Below are 27,374 nucleotides of genomic sequence, written 5' to 3'. Positions count from 1 at the left end.
GAAAAGGATTAGAAAAGAAAATTTTTCCTCTAAAACCCGATTTCATATGAGAAATATTGAAATAAATCAGTCGCTATTGTCAAAAAATGTAATCGAGTTAGTGGCAAAATCAACTTTTTAAAAATCGAGTTGGCATAAAAACCTGACCTGACACAGAAAAGCAGATGTCATGTTTGTATTCCGCATTGCAAAAATGTCATAAATCAGTTAAAAAATCCTAGACACCTTCAAAAAAATATGTTTTTGTAACCCAGTGTAATTTACTGATAAAACTAGCAGGGCTGCATTACTGCATGAATCAAATCCTCTGCAAGACTTGACATTTTCAGTGTGGTTTTTGTTGTTTCCTGTAGTGAAGGGGATTTTGAAATCAGTAACATGCAGATGGCAGACTGATACCTACTATCTACATCCAGTGAGTCAGACTAGAGGCTCATCTTGTTTCTTTAATTTGCCTCATCTGCTGCTCGATCCTCGGTTCTCTGGCCCCGTGACACCAATCTGGGTGTGCTATAACAAAGGGAGTTTCATTTTCTATAGTTCATTCTGATGATCGAGGATTAAGGAAGTTTGCCGGAGAAGCTCTGAGTGAGGATGCACAGGTGTGTCCTCGATGTCGCCTTAAGTCTACAATGCTACTCACTTTTTTATTTGTATATACTTACACGACTATTTCATACTTCACTGCATATGTGTGTTAAATAAAAGATAAAAATGTACATCTGTACATTCTCGTCACATTCTGCTGCGATGTGACTTAAACTATAAGTAAAAATATTTACAGTTGAAACCAGAGTTTGCATACACTGTATAAAAAGACAGAAAACCTTTTTATTTTCTCTCTATCTGACATTAAATCAGACTAAACTTTTCCTGTTTTAGGTCAGTTAGGATTACCACAATTATTTCTATTTGCTAAATGCCAGAATAATGAGAGAGATTGTTTTTTTTAGAGATTTTTTTTTTCTACTTTCTTTAAAGTCAGAAATTTACATACATTTCCTTGGTATTTGGTAGCATTGCCTTTAAACTGTATGACTTGGATCAAATGTTTTGGGTTTCCTTCCACAAGCTTCTCACACTTGTTTGCTGGAATTTTGGAACAACTTCTGACTTTGAAGAAAGTAACAGTAAGTAAAAAAATAAAATTAAAATTCTCTCCCTCATTATTCTGGCATTTTGCAAATAGAAATAATTTTGGTAATCCTAACTGACCTAAAACAGAAAAAGTTTAGTCTGATTTAATGTCAGTCAGGGAGAAAAAAAAAAGTTATATGTCTTTTTATAGTGTATGTAAACTTCTGGTTTCAACTGTATGTCATAAACGATGTTCTGCTCATCTGACAGATCATAAAAAACAGCAGTGGGTTATAATAAAACAGTGGACGGGTGATACAGCTGTGCTACACTTTATATATGTAACTGATGTTGCTTTAAACTGACTCTCGCTGTCCCATTTTGTTAAAGACCTGTTGCCTCCACTCCTCTCTCCTAGCATCACCTCCTAGGCCTGCTCCACTGGAATCTCTGCCGGGAAGAACAAAGAAGCAAGGCAAGGACTCGAGTAAAGGAATCGAGGATGTTCAAGTAGTGAAATGTGGATAAGGGGTAGTTGTGCAGAAACATAACTCTTAGGAGACTGGGCTGCAAACAAACAGAAAGTGAAAGGGGGCCAGTGGCCACCTGCTGCTGGTTCCTCACTGCTCCGAGCTGCGCCCCTGCCACTAAATTCCATCCACATTAAAAGGAACTCATCTGTCCCTGACAAGGAGCAGACTGACAGCGGAGATGGAGTATTTATATATTTATTTATTTGGCGCAGATGGCAGCCTGACACCGATCAGCCCGGCGGAGTTTGCAGCGGGCCGGTGATTTGGTGCAATGCGAACACTTTGGGCTCAGTCTCCGGCTGCGCTGTCAGATAGAAAGGCGTGGAGCAGCAGCAGCAGCCTCAGCCTCCCTCTGCTCCTCCTGATCGCTGTGACAAACAGCAGGGCGGTGGGTGCGACTCGATGGCACAGCGGCTCGGATGCCAAGTGTCACCCTGCTGCAAAGTAGCCCGACCTCAGATCACCGCGTCGCCGCTTGACACTGACTGAAAAGGAGGAGGAGGAGGAGGAGGAGGAGGAAGAGGGAGAGCCTGTGTTTCCCCGTCACACTGATCTGAACAGTGGGGAAGCTCAGGCTCGGGATCCGCTACGTCAAACAGATTAGTCAAATAACCTCTCGGGGTAGGACGCACCTCCCTCCCCACCCACCCTCCACCCGTCGGGCTTGCCTGGCTGCATGCATGGGCTCAGGAAGCAGCAGAGACTGAGCTGACGAACAAGCCAGGAAGCCTCTGGCGAAATACAGAAGTGCACTACTTTTCTTGCTTTTTGTTTTTTTTTCTCTTTTTGCTTGGCTCAGACGTCTGTGGTGATCCTCCGGCAGCTCTTCTTCTCCTGCTTCTTCTCCTCCCCCCACCCTCTCCGTGCGCAATGGCGAAAGAAAACGGCGAGTCCAGCGATGGATCTTGGAAAAAGCATGTCGATGATATCAAGAAAATATTTGACTTCAAGGAAGTCCTTGGGACGTGAGTAACGAGATAAACGCAGCCTCACAGGCGACCACAAACTTTGTAATCCAGTTGCGCAAAAAAAAAAAAAAAATAGCGTTCAGACAACAATGGCACAGTGTAGCGGTTTAACGGTCAGATAGAGCAGACTGACAGCTGTTGAATATTTGTTGAGGGAAATGCTCGACGCTGACAGACACGCAGCGCCTCTTAAACTTGCTACAGAGAGGCGTTTTGAAGCCAATCAGGAGCAGCATCAGTTTAATTGTTGAGAGGAGCAGGAGACGCTGAGCCGTGTGGACTGATGCTCCCCGTTATGTCACAGTTCATTCAGAAACTACTGCAGCCTGTTTTGATTCCTCCCGTGGATCAAACCAGAGCTGATCCACAGCTTTGTGCAGGCAGGCAGGCAGCCATTTATCTGAGGGGTCGTTTTGTACAACTACAAGCAGGGCCTGTTTGCACACATGATGAAATCAACTCCAAAATTAAGGCACCATCTGTGATGACTTTCATGTCTTCTTGTGCTCAGCTCACTCCGTCTTTCTTCTTCAAACAGAGCAACAGATTTGAGCTGAGAAACACTATGTCTGGGTCTCAGACACTTTTGTCACAGTGTGAGAACTGTTCAGCTGCTGTGGGTCCACTGGGCTTCTTCGGGGACCACTTTGGATGAAGTTGCTCTCTTGCCCTTGGAGCACTGAGCGCACAAATTCCAGAGTTTATTTTGGTCTGCCGTTAGTGCTGCTTGACTTCATGTCTTTTTCTTCTCTGAATAAGTTATGTGGCGTAAAGAGCCCTGAATGGGGAGGCATCAGACAGCCAGAACAGGTCGTGGTTACGTGACAGCCAGCCGGTCCTGTTGCCGTCACACGTCTCATAGAGTGGAGGTCTCGTTTTTGTGCCTCCTCCACTCAGAGGAATTTAAAGTGTTTATATTGTTTGGGTGGAGGGCCTCTGCTGAGGAAGGAGTCTCCCTCAGGGAATATGTTTGTGTTGTTTCATTTAGCCCCAGAAACTGATGTCAAGCTGCACTAAAAAAGAAAAAAAGGAAAACAGCCTCTGGTCCTTGTGGTTATGGAGGTCATTCATAAAACACTCACCCTGTGGTCTGAGATGTGCAGCGTCATCTTGTGTGAACTTTGAATGATCTGTGTCCTCATGGCTTTCCTCTCCTTAATTTTATGTAGCTGCTCAAGCGTGACTGCATATCTGCCTTTTTTTTGTATTTTATTTTCGAGGAGCAGCATCGTGAAATTCTCATACAGATCGGTGATTCATAAAGCGCACTCCACACTTCAGCTGTTGGACTAAACAGTCAGACGTTCCTACCTGGAGGCCGGTCTGATTTCCCCAAGGCTTTCATTTATGTGTGAAGAGCCTCTGAACAACACTAGTGAATCATCGTGATTTACTGTCCACACAATGGCCGGGGCTGGAGGAGCGCACATCCCTCGCCCACAAACCCGGCACACATCTCCGGGGGCAGGTTTGTCACCGCTCGGGCTCTTTCATGTCACGTACACGGCGTGCGCTCTTCCTCGGCGGAGGCCCACTCGCTCCCGTATGTCTTAATCAGGGTGTGGCCTGTCGCTGCACGGCGGGGTGCACCACAGGACACCCTGGGCAGAAAAGCCCAGGAAGCCTGCAGCTTTGGCCGAGGATTAAAAAACGGAAGAGGAAGGACTGTTGTCAGGTTTCCCCATCGGCGTCCAAGAGGGATCATCCCTCTGGAGCGTCCTCGTGCCAAAGAAAACCCATTCATTGCTCATTGGAAGTCACTAAGTACATTTACGCAATTACTGTTCTTAAGTGCATTTTGGAGGTGCTTTATATTAGTATTTACATATAGGGGGCATCAATTGAACTGACATACTAAACCAATGGTGACCTTAAAAATCTGATGCATTGACACAGAAAGAAGTGGATTAATGGTCATTCTGCTTCTGCATTTTGGTACATTTTACAGATTTTTTCATTCTTAAAGTGGTGTAAATGCTCCTGTATTCCTAAATTCTGAATGCAAGACTACTTCTACATGATATCTTCACTTTTACAGTAAAGTGTCTCATTTTCTGTCCCACACACACCACAACAATCCCACCTCCAGGCACGCTTTCTCAGGTTAATATTCAGTGATACTTGTTGTTCTGAAACATTTGGACGTTAATCTAAAAACACAGAGCACATCAGCATGAGCGTTTTACAAAGAGAAGCGTTTTGCAGCTGGAGGCGACTCGTGTGTGTGTGTGTGTGAGGGAGAGAGCGTCACGACTGATTTGATATTGTCAGGAGTTTTGAAACAGGAGGCCTGTGGTCGTGTCGTTAATTCTTTCGACGCACTTCTTCCACGTGTCTCGTTGCTGTAGAGCTAATGAGATCTTGACCACTGAAGCTAGACCTAGTACCTCAACACTGCTTTCCTTGGGGCTAATTTCAGAGCCTTAAGCTGCTCATACTCTGTGGAGGCAAATTAAGTAACCTGACTACAAGCACCTGCAGAGATCCCAAGGGGAAATGTTGTAAATGTGAAGGTTGAGTCAGGGTTGCCACTCACGCTGCATAATTTGAGATCTTTGAGATATCTGTTTTTACTTTCACACTAGTGCCTGACACCAGTTTCAAGGCATTTAATAAAACGATTGGATGTAAGGTAACATGAGCTGTAGCACTAGAAACTGTGTCAGTGTTCGCCGTGATGAAAAATTATCTGAACAAAATCTTCTAAAGATATTTGTAAAGAAGCTGTGGTTAATGTGTACCAACGTCGCTGCAGATGCATTTTATCTGATTGGTGTAGACCTGCTGATAATTGAAAGGGCCAATGGGTTAATCATCAGTTTGCTGTTGCTCGTGTTAATCAAGCAGTAAATCTAGCAGAGAAATGTCGGAGATAAGTTTGAAATAATTTAACAATGTCTCCAGTATAGCTGACCACTTTTTAAGCTGGTGTACTGAATGTACTGTTTACACACCAGCAGTTATGCAGCAACCTTAACATTGATTGGAGTCGTATTTGTGTCCGCCTGATGAATGCAAGTTCAATATTCACTTCCCTTCATTATTTTTTTTGCTCTGTTTTGGTCTCCACCAACTCCTGAGGGAAATATCTGCCTGTTTAGCTGCTGAAGCTCGACTATGTTCACCAGCTGACTGTCTGTCTGCAGCTGACCTGTATGGAGAGTTTAGATATTTTGAACTGAAAACAGTACCCTACTACACGAGAAAGTTAAGTCTGAACAAGAACAGTAAATCTGTGGGCTAAGAAACCAAAACAAAGGTAGAAATGTTAAAACACTCAGGGAGAGCTGAGATGAACTGCAGAGGAGAATTATGATCCTTGTGTACTTATTATATATTAACTCAAAAAGGGGGTCCTTGTTAAAAATGCTTATGTGAAAAAAAAAAAAAAAGATTGATGTAGCTTCAAACATCCAAATATCTGCCTCAAAAATCCAGTATGAGTCCAGCTCTATGATGTACTTTACTTGGGCAAATTACTCAAAAGCAGCATGTATTATTTACTTAATGCTGTTGCTAAAAAGCAGTCCAAAAATGATGCTTTCCAGTTGCATCTGTTCTAAGTGCTTTGTCGTGTATTTCAGAATCCCACTCTCCGAGATCGAAGTGCCAAAGTTGTCCTCTTAGCCTCCAGCGCAGAACCCAAGCACAGAGGAGCTGTAGCTGACTCATTCTTGCTTTCTGGTTCCCTCTAACTCCACATCGGAAAAAAGGAAAATTACCTTTCCCGAGTTTGATATTTCATGAAAAAACATGATATTAAACTTAGCCTGGCTCTGACAAAGCCCTACTTATTTGTGATGCATTCAAGTGCCCTGCTGCTGCCTCTGTACGCCGAAACGCAGCTAGGGTAGTTGAGTCCTTGAAAGTGGCCTGAATGCAGTGAAAATGGCAGCTAGGCAACGAGGATGATGGAAGTCCTTGGTTGTTTCATCTGACGAAGACTCTATCACTTCCCACCACTACTGTTCAGCAGCTGCACTGACTGTGGACGGATGTGAATTGTACGCATAGTCATTACCTGAGTTTCCATTTTATATTCAGGGCCCTCTGACCACAGTTAATACCTACAGAGTCATAGTGTGCCGTCCCCTGCACTCACAGAGGAGAAGCGTACCACGCTGCCCTGTATCAGAGCTCAGGAGGCGGTAATCACCCTCATTAAAATAATTCAGCTCCTCTCTGACGGGCTGATCTGTGGCTTCTGACAAGATTGTCTGGCGCTCCCGGGAAATATTTGGCAGAAACGTTTCTTTTTAGTTGTTTATGAGCAGCATTAGCTCCAATGGACCATCGCTCTCTGTTTGATCAACAATCTGGTGAACGCAAACTGCACATTCCTGGAAAGCAGCCTCGGGTCTGGTGTGTATTATGGTAATGGCTCCCTGCTCCAGCTGTTGGGACTGTGGAGCTGCTAGATTTTCACTGTGGTCTTATCAGTAGAGTTGATTTAACTGCAGCACCTGATCGTGGGTATTTACGACCTGGAGGGACAGAAAACCGGCGTAGGCAGCCACAGCCGAGCTGGTTATATTATTATTACGCAGTGGTGTAAAAGTACTTCAAGTACAATTCTGATGTACTTCACTTGAGTGCTATTTTACTGAACTTTGCTTTCTCCCCCTATTCTATTAGAACAATATATTATTTCATGGTTGACTATTCTGCAAACATAATCATTTATCAATCATTCATTAATCATATAGTGTTGTATAGTATTGTTTTTTTTAGATGGAGCATCAGAAACTTTTCTTGGTTGCTTCTTAGGTCTTCCCGTCATGCTCCTTCTTGCTGTAGCTATGCTTGATCTCCTCTTCAGCTCTAGCAAACCAGTCAGTGCTGGTTGACATAAAAGATGTCACAGATATCTTTGTAAAACTACAAAATACAGAAAGATTTACTTGCCGCTGACAGACTCAATCAGCACTGTGTTGTGGACATTCATTTATGTGTAAAAGACTCAACTCAAGATTTAAACAAGACAAAGAGTTGGCAAATATTTGACTTTTTTGCAAAAAAAAAAAAAGCCTTAAAAAGGATTTCGTTATTAAAATAGCAGCCAGATTTGTTTCTGTCAGTTATGGTTTATTGTTTCGGTTCTATGCCGTGTAGATTGACATTTAGTGTAGTTATACTGAATATTTATACACTCTTATATGTTGAACTACTCAATCGATGTAAAACGGTTCAACCAGCTAAATGATTCATGGTCCTCTAACAATATTGCAGTAATCTATAAAAATACTACACTTACCAATGCATCATTAAAACTTTTTGTACATTTTGCAGATATTATGAGCCTTTTTTGTAGTGTTAGGTATGGCAGAAACTTTTTTTTTGATACTGTTTGTATTTTAGAAAATATTATAAATGTTAAACCTATATTGAAAATGGAGAATAATGGGGTCATTGTTTATTAGCTTTCCAGCATGGTTTTTCACAAATCGTCAGCAGCTCATTATGAGGACAACGTTTGACTCTGCACCACACTCTGCTACATGTGCTGCACACAGTGCTGAGGGTATTAGAAACAATGGAGTTTGAGCTGCTTTGCTGGAAAACCTATGTGAATTTGGAAACTACTTTTCTAAATGACGGTCATGCTGCCGTTGGTTTGTTTCATTAGTGGATATTCATTAAGTTGTTGCTACTGACACTGGCCTGAAAAATCCAGTGTTATCTGGGTTGTAAAGGACTATTGTTCTTTGCTTTTCAAAAAAAGAGCTGAATACATTTTTCATCACTGCCCAGCAAACACTTAACATTAACAGTTGAGAAGAGAGGCCAGTATGTTGGCAGGGTGTTGTTGGATTTCAGATGATCACGATGACTAGGATAATGCCTTCAGCAGAAAGCAGTGCCTCTTAGTTAAAAGCGGTGTCATTTTCACAGTTTGTGCAGTCACTATAGTTTACAAAACTCAGACAGAGTAGCATAACACACAGCTGAGCAGATGGTGAGTCCGTGAAAAATAAGCATTTTGTGTAACTGCAAAATGATCTGCTGCTGGTATAACTCCTCCATGCCCAAATTTAAGCTACAAAATGTGTATGAAGATTACACATTAAGCTGTCATCTGTCTGGTTTTAGAATCTAGTGTCCGGTATTAATAAGATGACCCACTTATTTTCTCCATTTTATGATAATAGCTATAATTTTTGAAAGCATAGATCACGTCATCTGTCGTGTGTCTGGCTGCAGGTGTCACTGCGCTGTTGGAGGGTGACTTTGAGCTCAGTAGGTCAAATCGCCGCTACCTGGATCACCGAGATCCAACTTTTCCATCACATATGTTGCGTAACAGGCCGCTGTAATGCGTCTTACACAAGATGATTCAGTGCGATTACTCAGCATCGAAACAATACATGCAGCGCCTGTGAATACCAATAAAGCAGCCGTCAAGACCCCCCCCCCCCCAACCTCCTCCATTAAACAAACAAACAAAAAAACACCAAAATGTCTTGTGCCCACTGTGGCCTGCGTTTTCATTATCGTCACGAACAACCAGCTGAGACTGCGGCCTAAAAGAAAAGTTTACTCGATGATTGTTTGGTAGAAGGCTCACTTTGCATCTGCAGCATCAGCCGCCGGATTCACACAGAGAGCAGCCCACAGTCACATTTCACATTAGTCAGCCGGTGTGGCTTGGCTATCTGCACGTATAGCGTGGTGGTGTTGTGCGAGTGCAGACCGTCGGCTCAGACTGTCGTCCAGAGGGCTGTGAACACAGAGCTCTGTGGCTCTGAGAAGAAACTTAAAATTCAATTATTATTATTCAGCCAAATGAGTCAGTGTTCTGACTTGATTGCACAGTCTGTGCCACTGGGTCAGAAACATTTTGCAGTCATTCAGTCATTATCATGCGTAATAGATTGAGATGAGCTTCAGTAAAGGGTCCAATTCAGACAGAGCTTTGTCTCATCGCGTTGTGCTGCTCCAGATTGGTTGTTTAGTTATGTTGTTCTGCGGCTAATGATTATTGCCACTACTCAGTTAATTATGCAGCATAGGAAATATTGAAAAGTAATGAAAACCTAATTGAGATTGCTTAATTTTTCTGACCAACAATCCACACACTGGAACCAGCAAATGTGCATCATTATAGCCGGAAAACCAAAAAGTGAAGTATCAAAATGATTACCTTTTTTTTTTCATTCAGCTTTTCAGTGAACTGACTAATCATTTTCAGCTCTAGTGTTGCTGTGTCTTTGTGTGTATTTGTATGTATGTGCAGATTCAGCACGTGGGCAGCAGCGTCACCATATGCATGCTTCTCACACACATCGCACATTTTCTCTGCTGCGAATTATGAATTATTGGAACGAACGCCGTGAGAGCTTTGCAGCACGGTTTGTCATGCTTCATGCATTGACAGAGACGAGGGAAGTCACAGGCTTGGATTCCTGTCATGTTGTCATTCTCAGGAAGTGATGCTGCTGCTGCCTGTCAATGCGCCGAACGAGGCGGGGGGGGACAGAAATGGAGCTATACAACCTCTCAGTGAGTTCACGGGTTTCCTGTGGTTTTTCATCGTTGCGCCTCTCTTTGCAGAAAGCAGCAAGCACGCTCTGAAAAAAAAAAAAGTCTAGAGCTGCTCGACGAGCTTCGCGTGCTGATGTCGGAGGAATTTTTGTGCCTCTAATGTCCACGCAGCTGTGGAAACCGGCGTCGTGTGCTGAATGGAAATGATGCTCATTGTCCTCACGGCAACAGCTGCAGTGGGAAGATATAGTGCTTGTAACAGGCCAGCAAACAGCTCATTCACTTACACAAGCCCTTGAATTTACATATTGTCCCACATCATGTGTCAGAATGGGGTCAGAGCAGAGGGGCGTGTGCTCTGAGCTCTCACTGTTCTGCTTCTTTTTTTTCTTTTCTTTTTTTTATGGTGAGTGCGTTCCACCTCATCACACCTGGAGCCGGCCTTTGTGACCCGGTGGTGCGTTTGTGCAGGGACTCTTGTTTGTGTGCCATGGCTCTAACTGACCCTCCCCCCCCTTCCCTCCCTCCGGTCTGTACGATGGAGGAGTGAGGGATTAGCATGGATTTGATGGCCACAGTGGGACTTACTGCAGCCGGTGGCGCTGAGTTTAGAGCCTGTTGGGAGGAATTGATCGCACTTTGAGAACATAATGGACCCTCTGATGCCGGTCATGTGAATCACTTCAGGTGTGTTTCTGTGCGTCATCGCTTGGAAATCTGATCACATCTAAAGGTCCACCTATTTCAGCAATTAGAATGATGTCAGAAACACAAAAAGGGCTTATCCTTTTATGCACTGCATGACCTAACCTTTATGTGAACACCATATTAGCGGAGCCATGTGTTAACATATGTAAGAAGGATACCCTGTTGCCTCACTGTTGCCTGTGTTAATCCACTTGCTCAGTTTGAAAATATCTTGTGTGGCAAAAAAAGCCCTTGTCAGCTGAGCTTTAAAATAACAGGAACACTTACAAAAAAGTGAAACAAATTAAAACCACAAAGTTGAATGGAGCAAATGGATGAAATTCTTCATGTCTTTGTAAGCAGAAGAGAAGATTTATAACTTAGAACCTGTAATGGTACTTTAACCCTCCAAAAACACATGAAAACACGCTCTCATCTGTTAATCAAAGGTCAGTTTAGTCTTTTAGATCATATTTGGCTCAGTGAAAATGACCCAGAGAGTTTCCGGATGATCCGTCCTTTTTAAGCTCTTGACATCAAGCCATCCTGAGAGTGCATGGAAGGAAAAAGGTGTGTAATCAAAACAAGAAGGGGGGAGAAAAAAAAAAAAAAAGAAAAGCAATCACAGCTGCCTGCTCAGCGAGATTTATTATCTATGTGGTATCATAGCAACAGATACAGATTGCTTGAGCAAATATACCCTTAATTCTGTATTTGTTTTTAAAGGCTCTCATGTATGGAGGCAGATGGCGGAGGAAGACGGGTCCTAAATGGGTGTTTTTTAGAGGTTTTAAAAGTGTTTGCTGTGCTTTTGGCCGTGCACAAGCGCCGAGCGTACGCCAGCACAGACGGCTGCTGGCCATAGTCAGGGACTTTGCCAGTTCTCAGTAAATATTCACAATATGCTGTTTGTGTACTCTGGCCTGTCTGCCTCTGAGTGCCCTCTATCTACTCACTGACGATGTGTCAATATTGTCTGAGCGCATATAAAGCAGGACTAACGTGTCTCTCTTTCTGTCTTTCTTGCAGCGGTGCGTTTTCCGAGGTGGTGATGGCTCGGGAGAGGGCCACAGGAAAGATGGTCGCAATCAAGTGCATCCCAAAGAAGGCGCTCAAGGGGAAGGAGACGAGCATCGAAAACGAAATCGCCGTCCTTAGGAAGTAGGTAGCGCATGACTGCGCCGCGGGGGAGTTTGCAGAAGTAGCACAGCACTTTAGAAAGGGTCACCACCTTGCATCATCCTCAGGGAAGCTTGTGTTTTTTTTTGTCTCTCGCCAGACTCTGAGCTGGTTTATTTAGTCTCACTTTATTTAACAGTCATTGTCAGGCTTAAGTGACTGCCTTGTCAAGTCCCATCTATCTAACGTTTTGGGCCTCCAGAGTTAACACACAGTCTCTCTCACACACACATATACACGCCTACACAGGGTATGATAGGATTGCACTGACACCAGGTGACGCTCCATCCTCCTCCCCCAGGGCCTGATGGGTAATTCCCCCGAGGAGATCCGTTATCAGTCACTCTTGAAGTGAGCACGCCAGTTGTTGGGTGTAGTTGCCTGGTTACAGTTGCTATCCTTTGACTTCCTCTGCTTTTTTTTTTTTTTTTTTCTCTCTCTGTCTTGGTTCCTCATCCATTTTTTTTTCTCCCTCTCTTTATACCCTTTACTTGTCTCTGTTAGTGCAACAGTCCTCCAACTGCAACCTCATTTTCATTCTGGACCTAGAAAGGAAGGAAGTTGTGAAGGTTGTTTAGTCCTTTGAGACTCTCTCCGCCTCTTCATCTTCCACCCCCACCTTCTGCTTTTCAAACACCGGCCCTTATGAAGACGCTCTGTCATCTGCATATCACCTTGCCTTGCAGAGGCTTTTTTTTTTTCTTTTTTTCTTTTTTGTGGTTGCCTGGACACAGCATCTTGATCCGTCCTGTGTTACTTCCTTCAGGTGCTCCCGCTGACAGGGGTTACCGCTTCATGACTCATTGATCAGCATTCTCTATGAATCTCCATCACGTACAAAAGGTTTTCTCCCCCTTTGTGAACAACACGCTTTGCCAGGTGCAAACGTGGACGCACAACATACATCATGTGCACAAACAAGGTGCAGTAACAGAAAGCAAAAAAAAAGAGAAGGATCTGCTTTCAGTCAGCGGGGCATCATTTTAGCAAAAGAAAAGGGTAATTGTGCCTTATTTGTGTCCTGTGCTGAATTGAACGAAAGCTGACGGCAGGCAAAGTGAATTTTCTGCTCTCCCTCTGCAGGATAAAGCATGAGAATATAGTGGCTCTGGAGGACATCTACGAGAGCTCGAACCACCTGTACCTCATAATGCAGCTGTAAGTACATCAACCCACCACGCTGTTTGTTTAGGTCAGCTCTTTGCTTCCCATTTGGCCCGTCATTTTGATAATGTGTTTTTTTTTTTTGCTTGAGCAAGTGTCTGTGATGTCCTTGAGGCATATTTGCTTCAGTAAATGCAGTGATGCTTTCAAGAGGAACAAGTCTGTTTTAACAGCAGTATTTTAGGTGTAGCTGGGCTAAATAATGCAACAGATGTCAAAAATTACCTTTAAAAAACACATAACCAGTCTTTTTCTTTGCCATATTTTAGTCCAGAATTTACGCTTTAGGAGAAATACTTATTGTCATAATCTCATTTCATTCTTAATGAATATGAAGCTGAGCAAAGGCGTTACCTTAGCTTGGCATGAAGACTGAAAACAGGGCGAAGCTAAAAAAAAAAAAGGTATCCTACAATTATAGGGAGCTACACTGATCAGCCACCTCTTTAGTGTCCTTTAGTTTCTGGCACTGGGACGTTGGAATCAAATCATTTGGGGCTTCTATGTCGTAGAGTGGTGCCTCTATCGGTTGGAGACCCCACCCTGTTCTAGTGCATCTCACAAATGTTCAATCCTATCAGAATCTGGGGAGGTTAAAGGTCAAGTTAGCACCTTGAGCTCTTTGTTGTGTTCCTCAAGCCATTCCTGAGCAGTTTTCGGGGTATGGCAGGGGACACCATCGCTGTTTGGGAATGCTGTTGCCATTGGGGCGGCATGCTCAATGTGAAACAATATTTAGGTAGGTAGTATGTGTCAAGCATTGCTGTGTGGCGAGATGATTCACTGTCTTTCACTTGCCCTGTTGGCTAGCTTTAATGTTATGGCTGATCAGTGGATGTGCAAGACAGGAAATAATAAATTATATTTATGGAAGAATGTGAAATGACCGCATGTAACATCAGTGTAGACAAATATTGCGGGTAGATTTTGGTCGATACAAATTGCTCAGATGTCATTTCAGGCCACCGTCTTGTTGTCACGGTGACTAGCAGAGACTCCACGTCGTCACTGCACCAATCCAAGAGACGGTTCAGCACATCAAGCACGACTGTTGGGCTTTGTTTTTGTGAATTAAACAGATACTATACAATTTAATGTGGTAAAATGAGTAAGACAGAGTAGCCGTTTCCCCTGTTTCACTCATTGTGCTTTGTTAAATTAACATCTCTTTTACTCCTGCTTTGTGTTTAGCAAACAAAACTGTCGGACTTCTCTGCAAGAAAAGACACAAGAGTGTTTCCTTTGACCTTCAAGCTTGTGATGTGGCTGTTTGAGCTGTTAGTTTCACATTATGGTCATTTTGAGCCTGTACTTGTTACGCAGCAAATATCTTGTGAAATGTATTTCACTTAGTGTCGCCTGGTTCCTCTCTGCCGGTACAGCTTTCCTGTGTGCAGCATGTCGTCATGATTTCTGAGACCTTTCCCTTCCCCACATAATTTCACACTGTTTGTGGCTAATGCACCAGCGATTTAGCCGGCGATTATCTGCCCTCTTTGTATCTCTCAAAGGTGCTTAATGTTGCCTTGAAGTCTCACTTATATAAACGTTGAATGCCAGTCATTCGTGAAAGCAGGCACGTACTTCGACTTGATGCTCAACTTAATGTGAGTCACTTGTGTCTTTGCCTTTTTATAATTGCAGCTTAAATTCACTTATGGTGCATCAGTTCCAAACATTACACAGCTACATAATGTCAGGAACTCAGATGATACATGCTGGAAGATTACATTTAGTAAGACACACTGTACAGACTCAAATTGATTCAAGTTAAAAGCTCTTATGCATCAAGCAGAAATTAAAGACAAGTGTTTCTGTTATTTTTCTTGCAAAGCTGTAAAGCATTAATTTCCTTTTTGTCAAAACAAAGCTATGTGGTGCTGACGAGAAAACATATACTTCAAAGAGTGAATTCCAGTCAGTTACAGTAAAACAGCAGGGATGATATGGATAATACAAGAAGCGATTGATTTGATTTCTAACATTTTAGAGATATAGAGTAAGTCTCTGAGGTGAATCTCAATACGGAGGCTGATTTTTACACTTTAGGGATCCCGGCATGAAATGCAAATATTGAGATCAGGGGACTTTGTTTCACAAGCTCAGGTTGTGTGCAGCTACAAAAGGGTGCAAAAACCCACAAATGCATTTGAAGAAGTTTTCTTTTACCAGGGGAATGAAAATGTAGCATTGAGAGCTTTACTTAAATGGTATTTACACCAGAAATATTGAGTTATAAGGTATTTCTGTCGTAAAATACATGTAAGTTAACCTGAAGCAGCTTCAAATGGAATTTATCAGTTTATAGTCTTGAAAACAATTTAAAAAAACACACTTATATAGTAGTAATATAGTGAACAAGTTGTTGTTCTTCTGTTTTCTTACATATTGCAAAAATGTACAAACATTACAGTCATTAAATGTTCGCCGTTGACTATAATTTCCAGTCCATTTCCTGTCTTTCCTGTAGATTTAAATGCAGCTGTCATGTTTGTCATTGTTCCTATTAAAACACGAGCCAGTTGAGCATTCTTTCTAACTGAGGCCACGTTTACTCATAGTTGGGTATTTACAAAAATAACATTGTTCACACCAGATCATTTTCAAAAAATTCTTCATTTACACAAACCCGCATAAACATGTCGTTAAGAGCTGCTATGAGTATGCCAGACCTGTAGGGGGCAGTGTAACGAGACGCATAAAGCCATGTTAGCCAATCAGAATCCTGGCAAAAACACAACAACAAATGGCACAAATGACTTCCTGTTACTTCAACCATATTGGTGCGAGGGTCGTTTGTTTGGACCCACAGAGAAGAGGAGCTACTCCTGAATGTGGTGTTGAAGTACAAAACAAGCAACATACTTGAAAATATTGACTTTCTATCACAGTAACCAAACTGTAAACATGGGTCACACACATATGACGTTGATGACGCTTTTGTCGCAGACTGTGACGTCAAACTCTGTCTCCTCCTGTCTACATGCAAACGTAAAGACAAAGTTTTTTCAAATCTATACTGTGGCTGGAGTTTTCAGATATGATCATTTTCGGTGTCTTGTAGCTTTGTTTATGTGTAAACCAAAGGCCCAAATGCATTGAAATATCACCGTTTTTGCTACGTGTAAATGGGGCCTTAAGCTCCTGCCATCTGTGCCTCAACAATAAACCGTCTTTCAAAGTCATTTAAATCTTTTTCTCTTGTCATCTTGATATAAAATCAGAATCAGCTGGGACGCATAGCAATTTTCTACATGCCACAGAGCATGATTGGATGCTAATTGTTCAATTGTACTATGCGATGCATCTTTGTCGAAGCACCTGCATCCTTTATGTTTGTGCACTCATTTAATCAGGATTGTCCTTTATTTTGTTGTCAATCTGTATGTATATGTTTTAACATGTGGGAATGTATGTGGACATATGTGTATGAGATGTTTTATATCATTCTCACTTCATTGAAAACCACATGTCCTCCGTTGGTAAAGCTAAAACCTATTTCATATTTGTATAAACCCTTCTTCTGCTGTGTGCTGACAGGGTGTCTGGAGGTGAGCTGTTTGACCGCATCGTAGAAAAGGGCTTCTACACAGAGATGGATGCCAGTCGGCTCATTCGGCAGGTTTTGGATGCAGTCAACTATCTGCACTCCATGGGCATCGTGCACAGGGACCTGAAGGTACAACAGTGTTTAATATTCATAGTGAAACACGCATTTGTTGTTGAAGGGCTGACAGTGTGAGCTGCTCATGCAGGAGATCTCATAAACCTTCCTGAGAGGGGAAATCCCTGCTATGTAACCTGTGTGAGTGATGCTGCATTGAACACCGGCAGAGGTTAAATGTCAGGAATTTTCCTCCTCGGTAAAAAAGTGCTGAAGCCTCTTGGATGAACCATAAAAACTCTTGAAACACAAATGCGGGGGCTTTTGTTTTTATATTTCTCTGCAATCTTACTGTCAGTCGACACAGAATTGGAAAAGCATCAGCACACGTTTTGACTCTTTCCTTTGTTTTCAGCCTGAGAACCTGCTGTACTTCAGTCCTCATGATGAGTCAAAGATCATGATCAGTGACTTTGGCCTGTCAAAGATGGAGGGAACAGGTGGCGTGATGGCCACCGCCTGTGGGACCCCTGGATACGTGGGTGAGGATGCCCTCTGAGCTCTGGCTTTGCTGAAAAGTTACTCTGAGATAATTAGATGCCGTAGTTGGCTAAACACAACCTAATTTAATGTGCCAGTAGCCCAAGGTTAACCTTAGCCATCTGCTACAGGCAGACAACACAACATTCACATTCTTCTCCAGTCTTCAGTTGCTCTATTTTACTACATGAGGTTTATTTTTATTTCTTTGACTACTAAAAAACTGCTTTATTATTCCAGCTCCTGAGGTTTTAGCACAGAAGCCCTACAGTAAAGCTGTGGACTGCTGGTCTATTGGGGTCATCGCTTACATTCTGTGAGTACTTGATTCAATAATGTAGTAATGAATTTTGCGTATTTGATGATTGTTGTAATTTATTTATAAAACAAACCTTTGTTCAGAACAGAAGCTGACAGGAAAACCTCAATGAGATAAAGCCTCTGAACCCCCAAATTGCTGAGGGGTTTGACAGAGATGTTGTCTTTACAAAAAACGAATCACACCTTTTTAAAATCAGAGCCAGAAACTGTAAACAGAGAGAACTGTGGACAGTCCTTTGAGTCTTTCTCTTTTGTGATGTGTCGTTTGGTTGGAAAACTTAAGCAAACTGAACTTTAAATTATGATATTTCATCAAAATCACTTTATTCTATACATCGCATTAAACATTTGGCTAAAAATAAATCATTTCCTCTAAACTGATTGTGTAAAAAACAGAAAAATTGTGCGCCCCATTCAGAGACTTGGTTCTTTTTTTTGCTGAAATGGCCTAAACTACAGACTTTATTTACACAAAGCAGATAGGAAAAGGAAGTTATCTTTAATGCCACTTGTAGAGTCACTATTTTTTTCTAGTGTTGGCAAATGGAGAAACATTGTACATGTTCTTTTCAGTTTTTATCCATTTTTGTTATTTTTGCTTGCGGTTCAGAGGACAACAAACCTCTTTCTCAAAAAACTCCTGATCAAGACGGGAAGCAAATATAGATTTAGACACAAACATAACAGACAGATAGCAAAAATAACATCTTAAAATAAACAACTACAACATACAGTGACAATATAGGCAGCTGATGTTTTGCAGATTCACTTTAAAATGTGACCTAGTGATGGCACCAGATGAAAACTAAAGGAATCAACAAGTTTAATGACCCAATAGTTGTTGGGATATTTCAGTGTGGGACAAAGTGGTTGCAGATGACTGGTGTTGCCATCCCTGGACTGTACTGCTAAGATACAATAGATAAAATTATATCATTTCCTATCTTAAAAACAATAAGTGCACCACCTGAAGACAACCCAAAAGCATTTTAAGACTATTTAACAAAAAATCGGAAGGACACATCTAAATTCTAATGCAGCAATTTCAATACTAAACCATTGTTAGGTCAACATCTGAGGGATGCTCACAGCTGCTGTTCCTACAATGCAGAACCTGTGAGGCTTTCAGTGGAAAGTGTTACATGAAGCTGCAAACCTAATTAAGTAAAGTGTCAGTGGCGCTCGTTAGCAAAGAGAAAATCCCGCTGGTGTTATCCATTTGTTAGGTGCGAGGAATTTAAAGGTAATCAAATGTTTCCGAGGCCTTCACCAATGAGACTTCCGCCTCATGACTGTTATGGAATCATTTCTTACTGTTTCGTAATCAGAAGCCTAAATGTACAGGATGGGTTTAAGTCGCACATCTGCAGTTTGGATACCCACTTTCTTCCATATCATGTGAAAATGGACAGCTATTGTTCCATTTTCTCCTCTTACAATCCATGAAGTCTTGATAATCCCTCGCCTGTTGCATGCTATATGAAAAATCAAACTGCCAGTAAATGGGATTAGGCTGCAGCAAATCCTTTTAGATCTGGGTTAAAGTTTCTAACATCAGCTGGATGATGGCTTTCACACGGACTGTTGTTGTGTAATCATCCATCTTCATCTCCTCAGCCTCTGCGGCTACCCGCCTTTCTACGACGAGAACGATTCAAAGCTCTTTGAGCAGATTCTTAAGGCAGACTATGAGTTCGACGCGCCGTATTGGGATGACATTTCAGACTCTGGTGAGCAACAATGACCTCTGTGTTTGAGCCTGTCTGCGTGGGTTCTTGTACGATGCTGAAACAAAGAATAAAGCTTGTATTTTATGGATCCTGCAGTTCCATAATGATTAGATAGATAGATAGATAGATAGATAGATAGATAGATAGATAGATAGATAGATAGATAGATAGATAGATATTGCAGGTTGATAAATTCAAAATTCATTTATTCCCACTAGCTCATCTTATTTTTCTGCTCCGTATTTTTCCAGTTCTTGGGGGTCTTGCTGCACATTTTAATCACTTAATCTTATCACATTTTTTCAACATTTCCAGTAGAGTCCCAGTGAAGTGAAAGGTGCTGTTTCACATGCACCTGGTCCTCCTGGAAGTAGGAAGCCATTGATCTGGAGCTCTTCTTTGACTTGTATCATCGTGAATGCTTTAGGTTACACAACTGAGAACACAATCTGCAACTAATTCACTTTTTAAAATATGCCGTGTGTTGCGAGTGAATTCATCAGCTCTGTGTTTTGATCTTATAGTGACAAAGCCATTTTGAATTTGCTACTGCTGTGATTTGTGTGTCTCATTGGCTAATGCTACCCAAGGCTCATGGGTACAGTAGTGTTTAACCCCTCTGACAAAATGATTTCTCAGAAACAAAGCAGAGATAACTGAGACTGGTTGCAGTAAACTTGTGTGATCTGGGAGAGTTCACTGGTATTGGTATTAAAGAAGAAACTGTGATGGAAACATGACACAACAGAACACAACAGGGACTGTAGGCTTGACATCAGTAGCGAACATCGAACTGCACAAATAAGAGGACAAATTTGCTTATCTACCGCACCTGAAAATAGTTTTTAGCTCACAACCTAGATGCAGCTAACTTCCTTATGAAACTGCGCCTGTTAGTCCAGTTCATGTTGATCTGCACACTGCTGCAGCATCATTGCATGAACTTTTGTAACAGCAGATTAAAATCCCTCAGCTAAACTAAAAACTCATCTCTGTGTAGCAGTTACATACTTTGAAGTATTTTCCACAGAAAGTAATCCCTTAACTCTGCACTGATGCTTCATTTAGTCTCTGTCTCTCAGCCCTTCACACTGGCTGCAGCTGGAGCACACCAGCTCACCTACGGCTCTGTTCAAACACTGTTAAACTAGTCTCCTCTACACAATGAGGCGCTGTAACATTGGAGTTAATGTGCCATATATGTTTAAACTGATTCTGAAGAAGAATAATGATACAGAAAGCCCCACCCTGCAACTATGAAACTCTGGACATCTGAATCTGTGTTTTTTGAGACTGTCATCAGCACGCTACAGTTTTAAGTTACGATGCTCGGCCATGTTTCTGCTTATTTTGCTCATGACGTGCATATAAAAGTCCTACATGAGTGTGTTTAAAAAGGTCAAAACAGAACAAAGCAAAACAGACTGAGACTAGTTATCTAGTTCATGCTGATTAGAATTTTAAATTTATTGCTCCTCCTGGGTGAGTTTCCAACAACTAACAGACAGTAGACCATTTCAAAGCAGATCACAAGTGCAGTTAAAAATATTAGAAACAGCTGGTTATTGTGCACACTGGCTCACTGTCACAGTTTGTTGGAACATGAGATTGCACAGAGCAATCATTCACGAAAACGGTTTCATCTATGCTTGTCCTACATCAGCAAGTCAAAACATCTGAGTCTATACAGTGTTATCAGTAGAGCTTCAAGGCAAATAGTGAAATGTTTTTACTTCTTTTTGGCATTTTGCCTGTAATTGATGATGAGGTGAGAAACAAGAAGAGAGTTTTTGTCAGTTTTGGTCCTCCATACACAGAAAACAAAGCAATCCGTAGCCTCTGTAAAGGACAGCGCTGTAATGGTAGAGTTATTCAATTAATAGTTACACTTAAATAGAGCATAACAGATATTTTTATTTTATTTTTGCAGCAGGTCAACTGAACATATGAAATGTCCAATTTGTCTTTTTGTGTTGCTGTAAATTACACTAACCCTCCTATTATCTTTGGGGTCAATTTGACCCCATTCAGTGTTTAACATCTCTAAATAAGTCACTGACATAATTTTTTCTGTTTTATTTGAGGGGCTATTTACACATAAACTTGGGCAACAATTTTAATTCTGATATTTTCTGGGGGGTTAAATTGCTGGGGTCAAATTGAACCTCAAAGATGTCAGTAAATTTGAAGGTGGGTTAAATTCAGCAGATGATGAGTAAAAGTTTCCAGCTATACATTTACATTGTCTTTGAGTTTTTCAAGTTATTAAAAATGTAACAGTTGTTTCTAGGAAATATTTCTGAAAATCATCCATTCTTTATCAGCTCAACAAATTGTCTAATATTTCTTGGTTTCTCCTGAACAAATAAAATAATGGATCATGTATTGAGTCCATGTGCTGTCTCACATCATTGTTTGTGTTTTCTCTATATTAAATTGTACGGTTCTTCTCAGGAACTGTCACGTGAGCATCTTCATGTGGGACTGCAGGAGCCATAAAACACAACGTTGCAGCAAAACTGAAGTGTGGCTGAGTACAGAATGTGTTCTCAGCTGGATGTGCTCTTGACTTTTTCAATTCCCTCCACAGCCAAAGACTTCATCAGCTGCCTAATGGAGAAGGACCCAGAGAAGAGATTCACTTGTGATCAGGCTCTTGAGCACCCCTGGTGAGAAACTAACCGCTGCCACACTGCACCACAACCAGACAATCACGGGGGAAACGCACAACTCGGTGCGATTACACAGCAGTGTGACGCAGATTGCCAGGCTTACGCATTTGTCATGGAGAGCTTGTCCTCCCACTGTCATCTGTCACCATGGCTCCGAGCCGCGAACCCACCTCTGCTCGACACCGCCAGCCCTCAGAGAGAAATCTGCTGCATAAATGGCTGCCAATTAGTGGCTGCTGTCCTGAAGGATCCTTGAAGAATGTGGAAGCTTTAATGAACAATTGCGATGTCTTTCCAGGCCTGCGTTGGTTCTAACGAGAGCGAGCTGCTGTGGGCGGCTGCCTCCAGCTGAGGTGGCCAATAAGTGTGTTAGCCAGTAATGGGCATTGTGGGTTTTGGGCAGGTGGTCCCGCTGATACAAATATGTGGTTTGGGACACCAGTAACAGGTGTCATAACAGAGAGAAATGACTGTCGGTGACAGGGTTTCATACAGAGATATTATGATGAATGTGACAGACGGCTGCTACAACACCACCCCATCAATCAAAGGTGTTTTAGCAGAATGAAAACAAATGATAGGAGCAATCAGGAAAGCAGCATGAGGACGATTCCCCGGGTGTTGCAGATACAAATATAAATCAACTGGGTAATGATGTTTTTGGTATGTGTGAAGTGTGGTTTACATGATCTGAAAGGACTTGACTTTATTTTGCAGGATTGCTGGAGACACGGCTCTCTGCAAGAACATACACGAATCAGTCAGTCGACAGATGCGTAAAAACTTTGCCAAAAGCAAATGGAGGGTGAGACTTTCTTGGTTATCAGATATTGCTAAAAACACACACACTCACCCACACAATATTCTCTGTTCCTCTCTTTTTGAATTGCAAAAGCAGGTCGTGGCTTGTCTCTCTCCAGGGACCTGTCCTCGGTATTACACTTGTCTGTCTCTCTTCACAGCAAGCCTTTAATGCGACGGCTGTGATCCGCCACATGAGGCGCCTGCAGCTGGGCACCAGCTTTGGCGGCAGCATCCACAGCTCCAACTCCCTGTCCAGCCCTCAGAGCCGAGCTCCAGCCAAGAGCCAGTCCGTGGACTGCACCCCGCTCTCCCTGAAGGACTGTGAGTGACACTTCAGATGCTCACTGTGACCGACGCGAACATGCCCAACTTTTAGCACTGCACTCTGCTGAGCCTTTTCACTCCGCTGCCCTCTCCGTCAAACTAATTGGCAACTGTTAAACCAGCTCTTGATGTGTGATTTTCAATTATGCAGTCTTAAAAGAGTTTGACATGAGTCATGTGGTCACAACTTTTCTGGTGGCGTTTGGTCACCATAACGTCTACATCACATCTTTGGTAAATGCTCATTTATGGACTGTTTTATTAATGTGCTCGAACGAGGAAACAATCAGTGGATTAATTCTACAGAAATAAATTCACGTTTTCTGATTCCATCTTTTCAAACATGATCAGGTTTTAGCAAATGATAATGAAAATAATCAACACCTGCAGCCTTAATTTGTCATTCCAAAATGCTCTAACTTGCAACTTCAGTGTTAAGGTTAAGAATGAAAGAAAGAAAACTTGAAGAAGAAGTCTGGTGATGGTCAAGATTTTTCTTATAAAAAGACCAAAGCTGGCAATAAATGGATCCTATAATTATTGTCAGTGTGGCCAAAGTCTTAAATAGCTTATTTCTTGGTGCCACAGATTTATAAATTGGTTGCATTTGAGTGGCACCCATCCAGAGTTGGGTCAAAGTGGCAGAAAATTGTTAATATGTGTTATTCTGTGGCTAAATATTACAGTATTCACTCTTGTTTGAGTTAAAGGGTTTAGTTGTTTCAAGAGATTATTAAAATGAAGATTATTCTTCGACATGTTTTTAGCAGCAGTAGATTGGGGTTAAATGTCACAGGTCTCTCATAGCCAGCTCATTCTGCAGCTCAGAATAGTCATCATCATTCTGCTATAGAGGGAAAAACGTTTTTATTCCTTTAAGCCAGTCACAGTGGCATTGGGCGGAGGTGAGCCCAGGATGCAGCAACAGTGTCCTCTCAAAATAGAGATCATTTGGTGGAACATTTGCACACATGGAGGTCAGCACTGTCTAGCAGGGCCGCCTTACTGCACGATTCAGATCCTCTACAAAACTTGACATTTTCAGTTTGGTAGGTTGCTGCCTGGAGCTGCTTGTTGTTGTTGTTTGCCATCATGAAGGGGATTTTGAAAATGATAAAATGTAGATAGTTGAAAGGGAGGAAAAGGTCACGTGAAATGTGCGAAAACCGGCAGACTTATACCTGCAGGCTCATACATCCGGTGAGTCAGACTAAATTCACAGGATTTGAAATTGTATCAAGAGAGGGACCTAGTAGCAGATGCTCGTTACAGATCTAGTCGGAACAACGTGTTCGAAGGTGGACTGAAAAGCCAGTTGTCATGGCAGTATTATTCAAAAATATGGACAACAATACACTTTTTCAGAAATTCTACTAGCATTTTACTTGCTGTTGTTATTATGTTAAGAATGAGAAAAGAGGCTTTCAAACCCTGACTTCCTTCTCACGTCTGCACGTGAGAAGTTAGTGTGAATGTGGCTTGAATTCAGAACACAAGTGATAAAAAGACAACACACACACACACACAACACTTGTTTGGCCTTCTTTGTGGTGCAGGGAATGAAATCCCCCCCCTCCTCCCAGACACCCAGGTTATTGAAAAAGGTCAATTCCTGCACACATGTATCGCCTCTCTATTGATTGTTTTCGTTTTTTCCCAATATGCTGACCTATAATCCAACATCAGACAAATAGTGTGTGTGTGTGTTCTGAAGCAACAACATTCTTAGTTGCAGCCTTAATTTTTGGAGTGTAATTAAAACAAAGAACATTTTCAGACTTATCCTTCAACTTGTAATTTTCCTACTTATGTTAATGACATCCACATCCATGTTCAAACTACATTTCCCTCCACAGCTCTTCCTATAGCTCCTTTGCCGTCTGCTGTCAAAGTGTGCAGTCAGGACTCTGATGACGCCCCGGCTCCCGTACGAGAGGAAGCTTCGGTGGTGGCTGAGGCGTCTCGGCCGCGACCCTCCACTGTTACAGTCATCCACACTGGGACTAAATGACGCCAGGTTCCGCGGGAGGTGAGCTGGGAGACCACGGAGCTTTGAGACGGGAAAAAAACATCCCTGACCTCATGCTTCAATGTCGTTGCCCAGTTTGCCCATCCCGCCACCTCCCATCTGTTTCTGCCAACCACGGGAGGAATTTGAGGAGCGCAGGCTCAGCTCCATTTACCATGGCTCAGCACGGCTCCCCCCTGCTTCCCATCCCACTGTCATCCAGACCTGGAGGTACAGAGGGGGAGACACTCACCTGAAGTTGTCATTGTGGAGGCCATGATCAGCCTGGATCATGGCAGGTTAAAATAATAATTTAAAAAAAGCAGCTGGTCTGGGAAGTGCCACACTAAAAGGAAACTGTTGAAGCTGCTGTCATTTTTGACCGTGAGCATAATTTTTGACAGGACGATCCGCTGTATGCCTTGTATAAATATCCTGCCTGGAACTGTTGAGTGGAGTCATGTTATGCAAGTGAAATATTAAGCTTCAAGCTGTGGTAAATAATTGTGACATCATCTGCACTCTGAACTTCTCGTTGTTTTGACAGCTCTTGTTAATTTGCTGTGGTATTTGCTGCGATGGCTCACACCGTCATAACTCCCAGCAGTATGACAGTGTGTGTTGTGTCTTTGCTTTTAAGTGTGTGGACATGAAATACGAGCAGGACAATGTGCTTCAGTCGTGGCTGAGAGGATCGGTGCGTTGCACTAATGTATTGGAATATTTATTTTCTTACAGTATATTTTGACTTTTGTAAGAACTCCACTTGCAGAAATGTGTAAATGTGTCGCTAGACTGGACTGAAAGGTACTTGCATTGAATGATAAAGTATCTAATAGCTGTTGCTTTGTAATTGCTGTTTTCTTTGGTGAATTAATTTTGATGTGACTGTGAAGTCCTCCTCAACCACAGGAGGGCAACCACGGGTTGTCGCTTTGTGACCAGTTCTCAGGGATCTGCAGGGATGTGTACATGAAGCTAACCAAACCCCTCTCAGAGTGACCAGATGCTGCTGTTTCAGATGGGGACGGTGAAATTGTTGCAAAGTAAAACCTCCAAATACTGCATATTATTCCAATGTGCCACTGGGAGAGTTTGACAGACGTTTTCTTTGGTTAAAACCGTTATTATCGGCAGTATGAGGGTCACGTAACTCGTACTGAATGGATTGTTTTCCCTTTAAAACCCATGAAATCTATGTGGATGTAAAGAAAGTGTTCACCAGTGAAGTGTGCATTCATGTCTGTAGTTAAAATGTAAAATGACAAACGAATGCAAATGTACCCTGGCTATTATTGCTCCAGTCGCAGAGTCGGATCAGTCAAATCAGTAGTGTGCAGTTCAGTAGTTGAAATATCGTGCTCTGCTTCCGCTCATGAAGTGGCTGGTCTGAAAACAGCTCACTCACTCTGTGTTTAATCACTGTGCTTTCATACCAGCCTGTTGAATTTAGCAGAAAGACTCTTTCTCCGTCTCTCTCCGGCTCGCTCTCTAGAGACTTTCACACAGGGAAGAGAAGGGATCTTTCTTTGTATTTTCTCTGTGGTACCTCTTTTCAATTTGAATCACTCAACATGAATGGGCAAAGAAGAAACACTTTCACCAGAACGTGCCCGATATCGAGGGGCTGCGTTTGAAATATCTAAAAATGTGGTGAAAATCCAAATGGACTTTGAGCCTCTACTTGCTGTAAATACAAATCTCAACAACATTTGCTTGGGTCTTGAGTGTTTATTTTTGTCCCCCCTCCCCATTTCCCCTACCCAAAAGAAAGCTAAATATGACACATTGAAAGCCCCTCAGTATGCATGTTTTACATATTGTTGCAGAAATGTGTTTTGGAGTTGTAGAGATTCATGTATTAAAAAAAAGAGGCTTGTTTGCATGTGTTGTTGCTTCTTTGACGGGGAGTAAATATCAAGTTCGAGTTCATGCACATCAGTAAATATTTATGTGATTATATTCACACTTCTGCTGCATCTGATCATAAAATAATTGCATATTTATTAAGCCAGGAGACCAGTGCACTCCGTAACAGCTGTAACAAAATTCTGCCATCAGCTCAATACTAAATATTTTTTCCTAATTCTTAAAAAGATATGATCATTTTGCTCCTCATGTGTACCGAACATATAGCAGGATTTGTTTGTCTCAGAGAGCTTGGCTGTAAATCAGATATATACAATTAGTTTCTGTAAGCTCCATGACTGTGATTGAAGTTGACAGCACTTTTTAGAGGAACTACTCTGCTATAATGCCAAATAAATCAATTAGGATTTCT

General features: G+C 42.1%; 1 protein-coding gene across 1 annotated transcript; it reads left to right on the top strand.

Annotated features, from left to right (window-relative positions):
- Window positions 1–2,320: 2,320 nt before the first annotated feature.
- Window positions 2,321–26,978, top strand: camk1db (calcium/calmodulin-dependent protein kinase 1Db). The gene is made up of 11 exons (XM_008283246.1): window positions 2,321–2,575; window positions 11,777–11,908; window positions 13,010–13,084; window positions 16,631–16,769; window positions 17,110–17,236; window positions 17,475–17,550; window positions 19,173–19,285; window positions 21,876–21,954; window positions 22,675–22,762; window positions 22,920–23,082; window positions 24,942–26,978. The coding sequence occupies exons 1-11, from the start codon at window positions 2,481–2,483 to the stop codon at window positions 25,094–25,096; spliced, it is 1,242 nt and encodes a 413-aa protein (XP_008281468.1). The 5' UTR covers window positions 2,321–2,480; the 3' UTR covers window positions 25,097–26,978.
- The last annotated feature ends 396 nt before the right edge of the window (window positions 26,979–27,374 follow it).

This window comes from Stegastes partitus, unplaced genomic scaffold (genome assembly GCF_000690725.1).
Source record: "Stegastes partitus isolate 25-593 unplaced genomic scaffold, Stegastes_partitus-1.0.2 Scaffold303, whole genome shotgun sequence".
Lineage (NCBI taxonomy): Eukaryota > Metazoa > Chordata > Actinopteri > Pomacentridae > Stegastes > Stegastes partitus.
Note: the sequence above shows the minus strand (reverse complement) of the source record. Positions and strands in the feature narration are given on the sequence as shown.

Bases quoted from the DNA above. Each gene is read 5' to 3' on its own strand.
- camk1db (XM_008283246.1), top strand. From the start codon at position 2,481: ATGGCGAAAGAAAACGGCGAGTCCAGCGATGGATCTTGGAAAAAGCAT. The intron at 17,551-19,172 runs GTGAGTACTTGA...TCATCTCCTCAG, and splicing joins GGGGTCATCGCTTACATTCT to CCTCTGCGGCTACCCGCCTT. The intron at 23,083-24,941 runs GTGAGTGACACT...TTCCCTCCACAG, and splicing joins CCCGCTCTCCCTGAAGGACT to CTCTTCCTATAGCTCCTTTG.